We start from the raw sequence: 12,608 nt of genomic DNA, 5'->3' as shown, positions 1-12,608 counted from the left end.
GACCGCCCTCCAATTCCACGCTACACAGTGAGTGTCTAGCGCGGCCTTCTCACAAACCTCTACCACTTCGAGGCTGGCGGAAATATTGTTTCTAGATCGGGAGTCAGGGACATACAGTCGAAACTCAGCCAAGGGAAGTCTTACCCAGCACCGCCTGCTGCTCAGGATTCGGGTTGAATCTCGGATCATTTCCCATGATATCTCGCTTATGTCTCTCCACGCCACTCTCCAACTCACGGTATTCACTTCCCATGATGCTAATGGTACAGCCGTTATATGCTTCATTTGCGGCCAAGAATGCGGCTGCCCGGGCTGTTTCCTCGACCGTGCTCACAGGGATGCCGACCTCCTTGAGCTTTGGAATCAACCATTCCACGCTTCTCGTCGCTGCGGTGTCGGTGATGTGCGAGCCGATCGAATTCAAGCGGACGTTCCAAGCTGGCGTGTGATTTCTCAGTCCACGCATCAAGCCTATCATTCCATGCTTAGCTACAGCATACACAGGTATACTCTGACAATCATAGCCACTCCGAGACACTGTCGACACGATGACTCCGCCCTGGGGAGTTTGGTACCGCATATAATGCAGCGCCAACTTCACCGTATACATCTGGCCGATCAGTGTGACTCCGAGACAGTCGAACTCGGGCTTGCTGGGATCACCATTGGCGTCCTGCTTGAAGTTGTAGTCGCCGCGGTCACCAAAGCCAGCGTTGGGTACGACTATATCGATTCGACCAAACAATTGCTGAGCCTTTTTGAACAGGGCAAGCAGATCGTCCCAGCTTCCAGCGTCCGTCTTTTGGTACACTGGACCATCGATAGGCTGAGTCGGTGGCTGCACATCGCCGATCAAGACTTTGACGCCACACTTGGTCAAGTAATGCACGATACCTATGCCTCTGGAATCAGTGTGTTCTTATCATCTCCAGGATGGATGCTCGAAAAGATGCCAAGATAGTCCACTTGACCTCTAGTACAGTCATTCCCAGCCTCTTATCAACCTTTCGCACTCTGACAAAAGAGAGGGGGTTTCCTATGGCTTGTCTGGCACCATAATGCTGACCTGCGCTGGAGGATGAAATGCTTTGCGCAAAGTTGACAACAACCGCATACCTTGGCCGATACCTGGTCGCTAGAGTCAGCACAGCTGGTCATACCTTTGGACCATGTCGACGATAAACTGACCTGAAGAACCGCCTGTCACGATCGCAGATTTCCCCCGCAATTTGTCCCCTACACAACAGGACGAGTCAGTTCCCCTTGATCTGCTGACATTTTGGGCCTCCGACTATTCCTGATTTTGAGCTTACCAATGTCATTGTCGGTGATCTTGACCTCTGTCATGTCTGTTACAAGCTCTTTGGCCCAAATCTTACAGAGTCAGTATTGTGAAGCGCCTTGTATCTAGACTTTCGTACAGAAGACGTCGGTCTTAAGTTGTCCACCCCCTATAAGCCTTGTCTTCAACAAGCGAGGGGAGTCCTCCTTCCCATCTGCAATCCCTCAAACCGACGCACGGCATATTGTAACCAAGGCAGTGATTGCCTGATTTGGGATCCCTCACCAGGTACATCCCTGACGACTCGTACAGTAGCGCGGGGGAATTCTGAGGCTTTCCTCGGCGCGTTCGGCTATCCTGAAACATCTTCGATTTGCATATACCGGCCGTGGATGAAATGAGAACTATTTATTCAGCAAAGGCGGGGAGCAACCGAGCTTCGGTTATCATCTGTTCGTGGAGAATCAAGGCTTCCCATCAGTTGACATTGGGGAGCTGGATAGATATTGTCGCGACCCAGCTTGGTCTTTGTTGACATCCCTTCTATATCGACCTCGACCCAAAAAACTCTAACGGCGAAAGCAACCATGGCAGCCGGCGACCCAGGCTCTATCCGCTCTCAATTGATTGGCGCATGGGAGTTGATTGAATACTACGCCTACCTGCCCCATGACGAATCAAACAGAGTCTATCCAATGGGCCAGGATGCAAAGGGCATCATCATGTACACCCCCGATGGCTACATGTCGGCCCAACTCCAGACGCCAGGACAGAAGCCCTTTGGAGAGTGGGCAGGGCGCAAGACCGGCTCAGATGCCGACTGGGCGGCTGTGGGACGAAACTATGTCGCGTATACGGGAGCGTTCTATCTGGACGAACGCGGTGACGCCCAAGGACGGCCGATTTTGAAGCACAACATGAGGCACTCGAACCTGCCGTATCTGGTCGGTGACATCCAGAGGAGGATCATGAAATTTGTCGACGAGAGCGATGGCAAATACCTGGAGTTGAGCTTGGACGATCCGGCCAAGTTCGAGGGAGAGGATCGTATGATTCGGGTGAGATGGCGAAGGCTGCCTTTGAATCAAGCATCGACACCTCCGTGAGATTGAGACAACGGGAGGGCAAAAATGTATCGATTGTCTGTCCAAATAAATGGTGAAGGCTTGTCCTGCTTCCCCTCTTTATATAAAACTGTGTATGTCTTGGTGTAGCTCGCCTGTTAGGCATGTGATTCGAAAAGATCCTTGATGTGGAATTTGCCCATCTGTCGCCGTCGATCCATCATTGAGAACATTAGATGTACGCAGGGTCTGTATAGGATGATGTGGACGAGCAAGGGAATGGATTGTGTTGGAGGCGCAGCTGCGGACAGCGGACAAGACCAGGCGTCAAGATGATGTAAGGCACGTATCGCAAGTTTGTGCCTCTCGCGTTCAGTCAACGTGGTCCTTTCAAGTCTTCACAATCTCCCTAACATCATAGCAAGAGCGTGGCTACAATCTCCTTACTGGAGAGAGAGAAGAGAAAAGAGAGACAGACCTTGGATTCCAGTCCAAAAGATGAGCTCGTCAAGTCGACACTTTCCAAATGACAAATCGCTCTCTCATCACGCGTGCTACGCCTACCAAGAACTCCTCGCCTCCCTCACGCGCATCAACACCCACAACCCTCCCGTCCAGACATGCTCGACCGGCTGGACCTTCCACGGCCTCTACTACGGGCCCACATCTGTGGCGTACTTGTTCTACCGCCTCTCTCAATTCTACCCAGACCTCACCTTCAAGGGCCAATCACTCCTGGACTGGGCTCAGGCATATCTGGACCTGGGGGCTCAGTCCGCCAGACGCCGTGAGGCGGTGGATTCGAGTCACTGTGGGATTGGGAACGAGGTCCTCGCACAGCTTGCCATCCGGGCGGCGATGGAGGAGGATCCCAGCCTTGCCCAGGAACTATGTGCCTACGAGAGTGTCATCAACGGCACGGGCGGGTCCGACGAGTGGTTGTACGGCCGGGCGGGATATCTCTACTTCCTGCGCCTGGCGCGCTCTGGGTTTGGCGAGGAGGGCTCAAGGGTGAGGGACCTGCTCGAGGCCACCATCGACAAGACCGTGCGGCGGATCCTGTCCTCGAAACAGCCGTGGACGTGGCACGGCAAGGCGTACCTGGGCGCCGCACACGGCGCGTTCGGCATCCTGTGCCAGCTGGTCGTCTCGTCTCCACGGTGCGCCCAGCCTGTCGAGCACCTCCTCTCGTCCCTCCTCGACACGCAACTCCCCAGCGGGAACTTCCCGTCGTCTCTACCACCGGGGTCCGACAGACTGGTCCAGTTCTGCCACGGCGGACCGGGCGTCGTCCTGGCCCTGAGATCTCTCCGGCCGCATTTCCCCAACTTGCAGGGGAAAATCGACTCGGCGATCAAAGCCGCCCAGGAGGACATTTGGGAGAGGGGCCTACTCACGAAACACCCGTGCCTGTGTCATGGCATAGCGGGCAATTCGCTGGCCCTGGACGACGACGCGCAGTTTCGGCATTTCCTGGCGTGCATGTCCACCGAAGCCCTGGAGGGCGATTTTGGGTGGTTAAAGGACGCGGGCCGAGACGACCAGCTTGTCGCTCTGTATACGGGAGAGGCGGGGCGGGCGTGGGCTTGGGCTGTTGCGGACAAGGGACTCGGTGAGAAGACTTGCATTGGTTTCAACGATATATGAATCTAGTCCCTGCCAGGCGCCAAATACGGGAAACAGGATTGAAGCGGTGTGTTGGCGCTGCTCCTGCTGGTGATCCTGGAGGTGGGTTGATGAATCCCACCCTGTCGCGCCTACCACAATATTCAATCAGGACTTGGACACCTCACCAGCATCACCAAAGGGCATGTCCACGACTTTCCCGTCCTTGATGTACACCTCCTCCCAGCCGATGGTCCACTCTGCCGTGTTCCAGTCAAACAACTTGTCCTCGTCCGGCGCAATGACCTCGGCGTAGTACGGGTCCTCGCGGGCCTTGTGGAAGCACGACACGTCGGGCATGAGAAACTCGCCAATGCCGTCAAAGTTGAGTTTCTTCACGCCCTGGAGCGCTGGAAACCCTGCTATGGCGGTTGAAATGAGCTCCGAAGGCGTGTGGTACTGTCCGATGCGAGAGTGAGCGGACTGTTTGGAAAGGTATTTCTTATCACAGGTGTCCTAGCAGCATGTGGTGGCAGTCTTTGAGGCTGGCTGATCTACCCCCTACGAGAACGGCAAGAGAGGCAGAAGGGGTGTACAGGGTCCCCGCCATCCTCTCAAGAGCCTTCCAATAAATACTTCGAACAGGGAGCAAACTGACCTGTGTGTACTTGACAATACCATACTTTGCCAACCAATCCACCGCCAGGCCCCTGTGCGTCTCGGTCCAGTACTTCTGGAACTCGTCCTCAGAGAGGTGGCTCTTGCGTCGCGCGTAGAGCGTGAGTTTGACCATGCGGTGTTTCGTCGCCATGTTTGTCCAAGCTTCTTTTTCGGTGGAAGGCACAAGCGGGTAGAAAGTAAAAGTAAAGTCGATGACGGCACGACTCGACGAGTAACTAGCTCGACGGCAGGTACTTTTAAGTGAATTATACGACCTTGACGGACGGAAAAGGGAGGCGGGTGAGAGGAAGGTAGGAAGGTAGAAAGGTGATTTCTTTACAAGATGGCGAAAGGGTTTTAAGGCAGGACAAGGCCCTACATATGTACCTAAGTAGATACCTACTGTAAACTGGAATACCTACATATACTCGTATTCCTTGTATTTCTAGGCACAACGGGACGGCGAGAACGGTACCTAGCTCGCCGAGTAGGTAGGTCCCCGAACACCAAGAGATCTGAGATCTTGCCCCCGTCGAGCTGTTGCACCCCGTACCACACACGCAGCCTCGTTGAACCCCCCCCCCCCCCCCGCATTCCATCCGCGCGGGACAAGGCTGCGCTAAATCAATGGATTTTTGTCCCGAAGCAAAGCGCGTTATTCTTCCCCCCCAATTTCTCCGCTTTGCGAAGAATGAGAGGGCAATCTCAATTGAAGCTTTGTCTTCTCATCTGTCATCTCAGACTGTGGTTCCTTGTGCGCCTGTCCCTTTCATCTCTTTACTTTACTTGAATAACGGGGCTGGGTGTCTAAAGGGACAGGAACCACTAACGCACAGCAATAGCAGACACAGCACCCAGCAGTGGACTTGGGGACACAAAACTAATCATGCCTCCTGCGTCGACCACCACCGCAACGACGCCAGCGACGCCCACAGCGCACCCCGACATCCCACCGTTCCCTTCTCCCTCTACGTTCTCGTTCCTCCCCGATATATGGCTTCTTCTGGTGCGCCTGGACCTGCTGAACCCAGAGCGACAGCATCTGCGGCCCCTCACAGAGGCACAGACACAAGCTCAGACGAACGGCCACCAACAAAGCACCACCAACCAAACACAACAGCCACTTTCGGTGTCTTTGTCAATATCATCATCACAGCAGGGGCAGCAGGCGTCTCAGAACCCCCCGTCGACGACACCGTCGCAGCAAAGCCAGGCGCTGCCACCACCTCCCCTTCCCGGTGCGGGCGCAGCTGCAACAGCTCCAACGACAACGACAACGACAGGAGCAGCAGCAACAACGACATTATTCTACGGCGCGCCGCTCCTCGACCTCAAAGACCTCCCCGCGCAGGTTTACCCTCTGAAACAGCGCCTGGCCAAGGCTCGCGCGGCGGTGACCGCGCTGCCGGACATGGACCGCACGGTGGCCGAACAGGAAGACGAGATCCGCAGGTTAGAGCGTATGATTAAGGGGCTCAAGGGGCGGCTGGCTCGTTTGGGAGAGGTCGCCGCCGAGGCGGGGAGCGAACAAGTGCGGGACGTTGAGATGACGGATCAGGAGGCGAAGGCAGGGATTGAGGAGGGCGATACGGGTGTAGGAGAAGCCGGAGGATGAATGGAGAAGAGAAGAAAAAGGAGGACAAAGACCATGGATGAGCAAGGACTCAATTCACTGGTGCGAAGCCGACTCGAGTGACCCGAGCTACGACCACAGCTAAACGCACGCGCTGGCTCTCTGCCTCCCCTCCCAGACTCCCTACTAAACTACCTACGTCTGTACCATCCAGGTATCGACCGAAACACTTTTTCCGCCGCTTGAGAAAAAGCGACTGCACCCAGGGAATGCCGATTTCCCTGCGCAAAAGACGGGAAAAGAACGAGATTGTCCCCGTGAAAGGACAGACTCAGACTGTCTGCACCGCCGCAGTGGACGGGACTTTCAGGCAGGATGAAAGAAGGAGAAGGAGAAGATGAACAAGCTCAAGAGATCATAGCGAGCACCAAAACTGCCAGCGAGGGGTGAACAGAACGAGAATGAAATACGAAGCACTCTTGAGAGATCTGAAGGATGACAAAACCACTCGATTTTTGGTCATTTTATCTCGTTGTCTTTTCACACACGGACGCGTCTGTGCTCGTGCTCATATCCTATGCTATCATCTGGCTAACACACCATGCATGATATGCTGTTGCGGCCAAACCGAGTTTCGGAGACCTTGATTTCTTGATTGATTGATTGATTGATTGACTGCGAGTCAACCTCCAAATTCAAAGACGGCACTTAAGTTTAACTAGGTAGGTATCGTTGAAGATACAGATTCCACGCTCTTTTCTTTCTCACCAGCCCATAAAAGTTCCCACAGTCGTTGAAAAGTCTTGAGAGTCACACCATCATGACCGCACGCATTGTGGCCAGAGATACACCGCCAGGGAAAAAAGGGAACGCCAATTCACATCACATCATGACACCTTTTGCATTTTTTGCTTCCCAGGAAAGAGGAGAGAGCCTACACCGGCAAGGGGAAACTCGAGGCCCACTCGGCGATCTCGGCCCTCAACTTCAAGATCTCGTCGACGCTCTCGCTACTCACCTTCTCCTTGAAGTCTTTCAGCTTATTGGCCTCCTTGGGCAGTTCTCCCTGGACCTTCTTGCACAGCTTGATGCTCGCGTCAATGTACCTGGCCACTTTCTTGAAGTCTTCCTCGCCGAACCCGCGCGAGGTCATGGCTGGTGCACCAATGCGGATGCCGCAAGGGGTCAACGCCGACTTGTCTCCGGGGATGCTGTTCTTGTTGCATGCAATGTTGATCTGCTCCAACACGGCCTCGACTCTCGCGCCGTCCAGAGACTGGGGTCGGAGATCTAGCAGGACCATGTGTGAGTCTGTCCCGTCCGCAACAAGTTTGTAGCCCAGCTCCTTGAACTCAACTTCCAGCGCTTTGGCGTTCTTGATCACCTGCTCCTGATACGCGCGGAACTCAGGCGTTGCTGCTTGCTTCAGAGCGACTGCCAACGCGGTGATTGTGTGGTTGTGCGGGCCACCCTGGTGACCGGGGAAGACGGAGAAATTGATGGGGCCCTCGAGGTCGTAGAGGATTTGTTTCCCGGTCTTGGGGTCTGTGCTGCGCACACCCTTGCGGTAGAAGATCATCGCGCCTCGAGGACCACGCAGGGATTTGTGGGTGGTCGTGGTGACTACGTCGGCGTGTTCGAAGGGGCTTGGGATGACACCTGCGGCGATCAATCCAGAAATGTGTGCCATGTCCACGATCAGATACGCGCCGACTTTGTCTGCGATTTGTCTCATGCGGGCATAGTCGATCAGACGGCAGTAGGCGGAGGTTCCTGCGACGATACACTTGGGGCGATACATCAGCGCATTCTCTTCGAGGCGGTCATAATCGATGATGCCAGTCTCGAGGTTGACTCGGTATGGGAAGGTCTCGAAGTAGGTCGAAACTGCGGAGATCCTGAGTCTTTGTTAATACACCATCCCATATCAACGACGTATGTTTTTGGGGCATGTTCTTGCTTACTTCCTCTGCGCCGTCTGGTACCCGTGACTCAGATGTCCTCCATGCGGCAGATCCAACCCCATCAACCGATCATGAGGCCTCATCAGCGCCTGGTATACTTGCAGGTTTGCGGGGCTGCCGCTCAAGCACTGTACGTTGACGCCCCACTTCTCCGGGTCTAAATGGAAGGCCTTCAAGGCCCGGCTTTGGCACGTGAGTTCGATGGCATCGATGAACTGGTTGCCACCATAGTAACGCGCGCCGGGGTAGCCTTCGCTGTACTTGTTGGACATGGGGGAGCCGAGGGCGTCGAAGACAGCCCGGGAGGTGACGTTCTCCGAGGCAATGAGGATGATGGACTCGCGCTGACGCTTGATTTCTTTTTTCTATGCATACAGCATTGTGTGAGCATGTTATACATGTACATACGCATGTGATTGCAGGGAAAGGTCGGTTGGTAGGTGCTGGGGTAGGGCGAGAGGGACGACGTACCATGATCTCTGCGATCTCCGGGTCCGAGTCGACGAGGGACTTCTCGAGCATCTATACAGCCGCAAGAAACAATCTCCAGTTAGCAAGGTTAAATCCTCTCCATTGACAGGAATGGGGTAGTAGCATGACAGAACCACAGGAGAATTGCCCTCTCAAACTTACCTCTCGATGAGTCTGGGAGAGAGCATAACTGCTCGTAGGTGCGGAACCCATGATTGCTGGAGTTGTTACAAGTCAATGCTTGTGAAGACAGCTGTGATTCAGAGGTAGTGCCTAGCAGAGGAGTGCCAGACAATTGGAGAAAACAAGGGACAGAGGAAGAGAGAGAATGGCGGACTGCCAAAAATATGGAGGGACACGGGAGCACCTTTTTTCTTTCTTTTCTGCGTGTGATACTTCCCCGCGAAAAAGTGTATTCATGCCACATTTTGGGAAAAAAGTTGCCAGGGTCTGTCACCCGGTTGGTCCAGGCACGCCAGGGTATAGGTACGGTGGAGCATATCGTTACTACGCCCGCTTTGAAAATAGTTAGCTTACCAGATGCAGGCTTATGTGCTATACCCAAGTACAAACATCGCAATCCCATCCATCACCCATCAGCACCATGCAAGGGAAATCTATCAACCGGACCATATCGTCCACTCCCTCTACAGGACCTGTCCATCAACCAGCTTCCGCTTCTTTTTCTTCTTCTTTTCGCTCGAGGCTGGCGTGTCTGCACCCCGCAGCTTCTTTTCCGGACTCTTTTCGTTGCCTGCTTCTCCATTGGCCTGTTTCTGTCGTGCTTTTCTAGACTGTGCCGGGGAAGAAGGTGCCTGGTGGTCAACGTCGGGTGGAATTTGCAATGTATCACGCATCTCCACATCTTCTGGCTCATGCGCATGCGACGGAAAGGCCCCATAAGGCACATAGCGCATCTTGAGTCCTTCGGGCTGTTTTCGGATTTGTTTAGGTGCGCCAGTCTGGGTTGCTGTGAAGACCACCGGCGTCCCTGCCTTTGGCTGAGATTGAAACTTTGTCGTATCGACCTCCCGCATGTGGAAACTCCTTTCAATCTTCCCGGAGCATAGCTTGTACTTCCCGCCGGAGCCGCGAGGCAGGAGGATGACTTCGTCCTTGGGCGGCAGAGGGTTCATGCCATAATCGACGCCATTCCGACTCAGGATCGGTTGTCCCCTCAGCACTGCCTCAATGTCGAGCTCTTTGATTGAGTCGATGGAGACTGAACTGGGTACAGAGATGTGCCAAATTTGTTTATTGGACAAATCGTCGAAGAGATCCATGTCGGATGCATAGTCCGATGCCGACCACGTGAGCGGTTCGTAGCCTTTAGGCGGTTTGAAGGGCTTGGGAGGAATGCTGACTTTATGTTTTGTAGTAGATTTGATCCTCTTGTTTGACGGTGTCTCTGGGGGCCCTGGAGATGGTCTTTTTCGGCTGGGTGAAGAGCTCGAACTTGATGCTGACTCCTTGTCTGAGTCACCCTCCTCATCCTCGTCTTCTACTCTTTCTCGTTCTTCGTCGCCCGATTCTTCCTCTCCTTCATCGGTCTCGTTATCTGACGCTGTTGTGGAAGATGAGGCATTCGAAGTCAACACCTCCCGACTGTGTTTCGATGACGAAGCATTGGTACCATTCAGAGTCTTCGATTGAGACGATCTCGACTTTGAATTTGGAGTTTTCCGCTTTGAAGCAGGTCTGCCTTCAGCCTCGTCGCTCGAATCTATGATTCGAGCTTCGCTGAGGGCACTTTCCCGCGCTACCGGGGAAGTTTTGCCCATGTCTGGGGATTTTTCGTAGGTAAAGCCTTGTATAGGCAGAGTGTTATCAAAGTGAAATAAAAAAAGTTGGAGAAATTTGAAGAGGTGGATCTGCCAGCATCAAATAACCTTAGGCGGGAACAGCCGGAGCTAATCCATATATGGTATAGCCTGTTCGAGGGTTTTCATCCAGCGACTTTGTGTGCAGCTGCGAGTGGGTGATTCTGTGCTCTTCATCACTTCATTTTATGCCAGCTAGTACGTCAAAATCTCCTTTACGGTAGCCCAAAGGCGCTGACAGTGGAACAGATGGTGGAAAACTAAGCGCAGTCGCAAGACGGCGGCTCTTGCGGGATGTGCAGGAGACTGCATCGATTTCCCGCGAAGTCGCTCCTGCACCAGCATCAAAGTCCAATCTAAGTGAGGCTGCATCTATTGTTCCACCCGTGGAGAGCGCCAGCTCGTCTGAGAATGAAGGGACCCAGAGTTCAAACCAGTTTGCAACGCTTGTTGAAGCTTCTGCAGTGCAGTTTAGCTCGACTCGAGAAATTGAGCAGTTGACTGAGCGATCAGTCAAGATCAAACTCTCTCGACGCCAGGTATGATCAAAGCGAACATGGCGAAGTTATACTGACTTCCTCAGAAATGTGTTGTATTGGGAGCATACACGTTGTGGGTAAAGCAAGGAACTGTTTCCCTCTATGGCGCGCTTCTTACTGCTACGACGGTTGCTTATCGCATCTATGCTCCCGCCACTCATGCACTTCCTCCGATTGAAGCCCTGAGCTCGAGTGTCGAAATTCAGCTTGATTCTCTCGATGACGGGGTCAGGGATCTTCCTTACGTCGGACTCCGGGGAATGTGGACTCCGTTTGGCGTCAACCCCGCGGTGTCATCTTTCTACGTGCTGGGCCACTCTTTCGAACAAGATCCGAAGGCTCCACGGCGTCTGAAGGAGCTGGACACCACCTGCTGGAAATCACTGTTGACCGACTTTTCCGCTCCTGACACAATCACGCCACGAAGAGTCCTAATATGCGGCAAACGTTCATCGGGGCTTTCGACCTTGACGCGGTGTATTCTCAATCGCCTTCTTACCAAAAAGCCCGCCCGAACAGATAATACCTACCAGACAGGCGTCATCCTGTTGGACCTAGACACGGATATGCCAGAGTTTGCTCCTCCAGGAATGATCAGTTTAGTGCATATTGCGAACCCCGTTTTTGGCCCCCCGTTTGCCAATATTCTGCCCGCGTATCGAGAAGGATCCAGCCGGGTGTTGGCAAAACATTTCCTTGGTGAGGTAGAATCAAGAGACCTGGCCAACTGGCACATTGATCGCATCTTGGATTTACTGGATGTTGAACAAAAATGTCGCGGCGAATTCGAGGGTGCACCTGTCCTTGTTACATGCGGAAAGTGGCTGAATGCCATCGACAATACCATGGCGACCAAGCTCTGGATGAAGCTGTCTCCGTCTGATATTGTTTGTCTGGACTCCAGCCCAGGATCACCACATTTAGAGCCGTGGAAACCACTCGCAGAGATGCGAAGTTGTCGCATCCACCAGTTTCCGGCTCAGGTCTTTGACAAAATATCTCCGCTCCGGGAGCATGACCTTCAGATGCAATCATACTTCCATGTGAGAGACACACCTTTCGACCACCCATACTGGGACGACACTCCGGTTTTAGTAACAGCATCTCAGTCTCTGGCTCTGACATACAGGGGTATTGCCGCAAATATCTCGGCAATCATCCTGCTTGGAGGCCATGTCGCACCTGAGGACACTTATGATGCGCTGGAAGGAAGTATTGTTGCTGTATTGGCACTCAGAACCCCCGTTGCTGCAAATGCAACATGTGATGTCAGCGAAATCGGTGCAAGTAATCAGCATGGCCAACGAAACGGAATATTTCGGACGGAGGAAGATCTCCCGCTCTGGCAGCAGCAAGGTGAACTGGAAAGTTCCTTTCCGTTTCTGGCAGAGTGTTCTCGATGTTTGGGGCTCGCTCTTGTGCAGAAGATCGACATCCCCAAAAGGAAGATCACTCTTATTACAGCAGGCGAACTGCAGGTGCATGAGATCCAGGAACAAGATCGCCGTGTAGCCCTCGTGGTGCCAAAAGCAACCACAGATGGGAGATTCAAGCCAGATTGGGCGCAGAGGGAATTGTACAGAAAGAAGACCGACAGCCAAACAAAATAACTGCGCAAGGGAGCATCCAG

At 53.6% G+C, this 12,608-nt stretch overlaps 8 protein-coding genes across 8 annotated transcripts; 4 read left to right on the top strand and 4 right to left on the bottom strand.

The window, feature by feature from the left end:
- Window positions 1–124: 124 nt before the first annotated feature.
- Window positions 125–1,347, bottom strand: AYO21_06992 (hypothetical protein; the record flags this gene model as incomplete). The annotated part of the gene is made up of 3 exons (XM_022656950.1): window positions 125–902; window positions 1,161–1,236; window positions 1,314–1,347. 3 exons carry the CDS (start codon window positions 1,345–1,347, stop codon window positions 125–127), a joined length of 888 nt encoding a protein of 295 aa, XP_022510749.1.
- A 522-nt stretch (window positions 1,348–1,869) lies between these two features.
- AYO21_06991 (hypothetical protein) lies at window positions 1,870–2,388 on the top strand (the record flags this gene model as incomplete). Its single annotated transcript, XM_022656949.1, has 1 exon — window positions 1,870–2,388. One exon carries the CDS (start codon window positions 1,870–1,872, stop codon window positions 2,386–2,388), a length of 519 nt encoding a protein of 172 aa, XP_022510748.1.
- A 456-nt stretch (window positions 2,389–2,844) lies between these two features.
- AYO21_06990 (hypothetical protein) lies at window positions 2,845–3,993 on the top strand (the record flags this gene model as incomplete). Its single annotated transcript, XM_022656948.1, has 1 exon — window positions 2,845–3,993. One exon carries the CDS (start codon window positions 2,845–2,847, stop codon window positions 3,991–3,993), a length of 1,149 nt encoding a protein of 382 aa, XP_022510747.1.
- Window positions 3,994–4,119: 126 nt separating this feature from the next.
- AYO21_06989 (hypothetical protein) lies at window positions 4,120–4,762 on the bottom strand (the record flags this gene model as incomplete). Its single annotated transcript, XM_022656947.1, has 2 exons — window positions 4,120–4,467; window positions 4,610–4,762. The coding sequence occupies 2 exons, from the start codon at window positions 4,760–4,762 to the stop codon at window positions 4,120–4,122; spliced, it is 501 nt and encodes a 166-aa protein (XP_022510746.1).
- Window positions 4,763–5,497: 735 nt separating this feature from the next.
- On the top strand, window positions 5,498–6,226 carry AYO21_06988 (hypothetical protein; the record flags this gene model as incomplete). Its single annotated transcript, XM_022656946.1, has 1 exon — window positions 5,498–6,226. The coding sequence occupies one exon, from the start codon at window positions 5,498–5,500 to the stop codon at window positions 6,224–6,226; it is 729 nt and encodes a 242-aa protein (XP_022510745.1).
- Window positions 6,227–7,118: 892 nt separating this feature from the next.
- AYO21_06987 (serine hydroxymethyltransferase, cytosolic) lies at window positions 7,119–8,832 on the bottom strand (the record flags this gene model as incomplete). Its single annotated transcript, XM_022656945.1, has 4 exons — window positions 7,119–8,082; window positions 8,149–8,513; window positions 8,620–8,670; window positions 8,782–8,832. The coding sequence occupies 4 exons, from the start codon at window positions 8,830–8,832 to the stop codon at window positions 7,119–7,121; spliced, it is 1,431 nt and encodes a 476-aa protein (XP_022510744.1).
- Window positions 8,833–9,266: 434 nt separating this feature from the next.
- Window positions 9,267–10,400, bottom strand: AYO21_06986 (hypothetical protein; the record flags this gene model as incomplete). The annotated part of the gene is made up of 1 exon (XM_022656944.1): window positions 9,267–10,400. The coding sequence occupies one exon, from the start codon at window positions 10,398–10,400 to the stop codon at window positions 9,267–9,269; it is 1,134 nt and encodes a 377-aa protein (XP_022510743.1).
- A 227-nt stretch (window positions 10,401–10,627) lies between these two features.
- AYO21_06985 (hypothetical protein) lies at window positions 10,628–12,588 on the top strand (the record flags this gene model as incomplete). The annotated part of the gene is made up of 3 exons (XM_022656943.1): window positions 10,628–10,637; window positions 10,689–10,978; window positions 11,023–12,588. 3 exons carry the CDS (start codon window positions 10,628–10,630, stop codon window positions 12,586–12,588), a joined length of 1,866 nt encoding a protein of 621 aa, XP_022510742.1.
- Window positions 12,589–12,608: the final 20 nt, after the last annotated feature.

Source organism: Fonsecaea monophora (assembly GCF_001642475.1).
Source record: "Fonsecaea monophora strain CBS 269.37 chromosome Unknown Scaff51, whole genome shotgun sequence".
In the NCBI taxonomy this organism is placed as follows: Eukaryota; Fungi; Ascomycota; class Eurotiomycetes; order Chaetothyriales; family Herpotrichiellaceae; genus Fonsecaea; species Fonsecaea monophora.
This window is presented reverse-complemented; position numbering and strand designations above follow the sequence as displayed.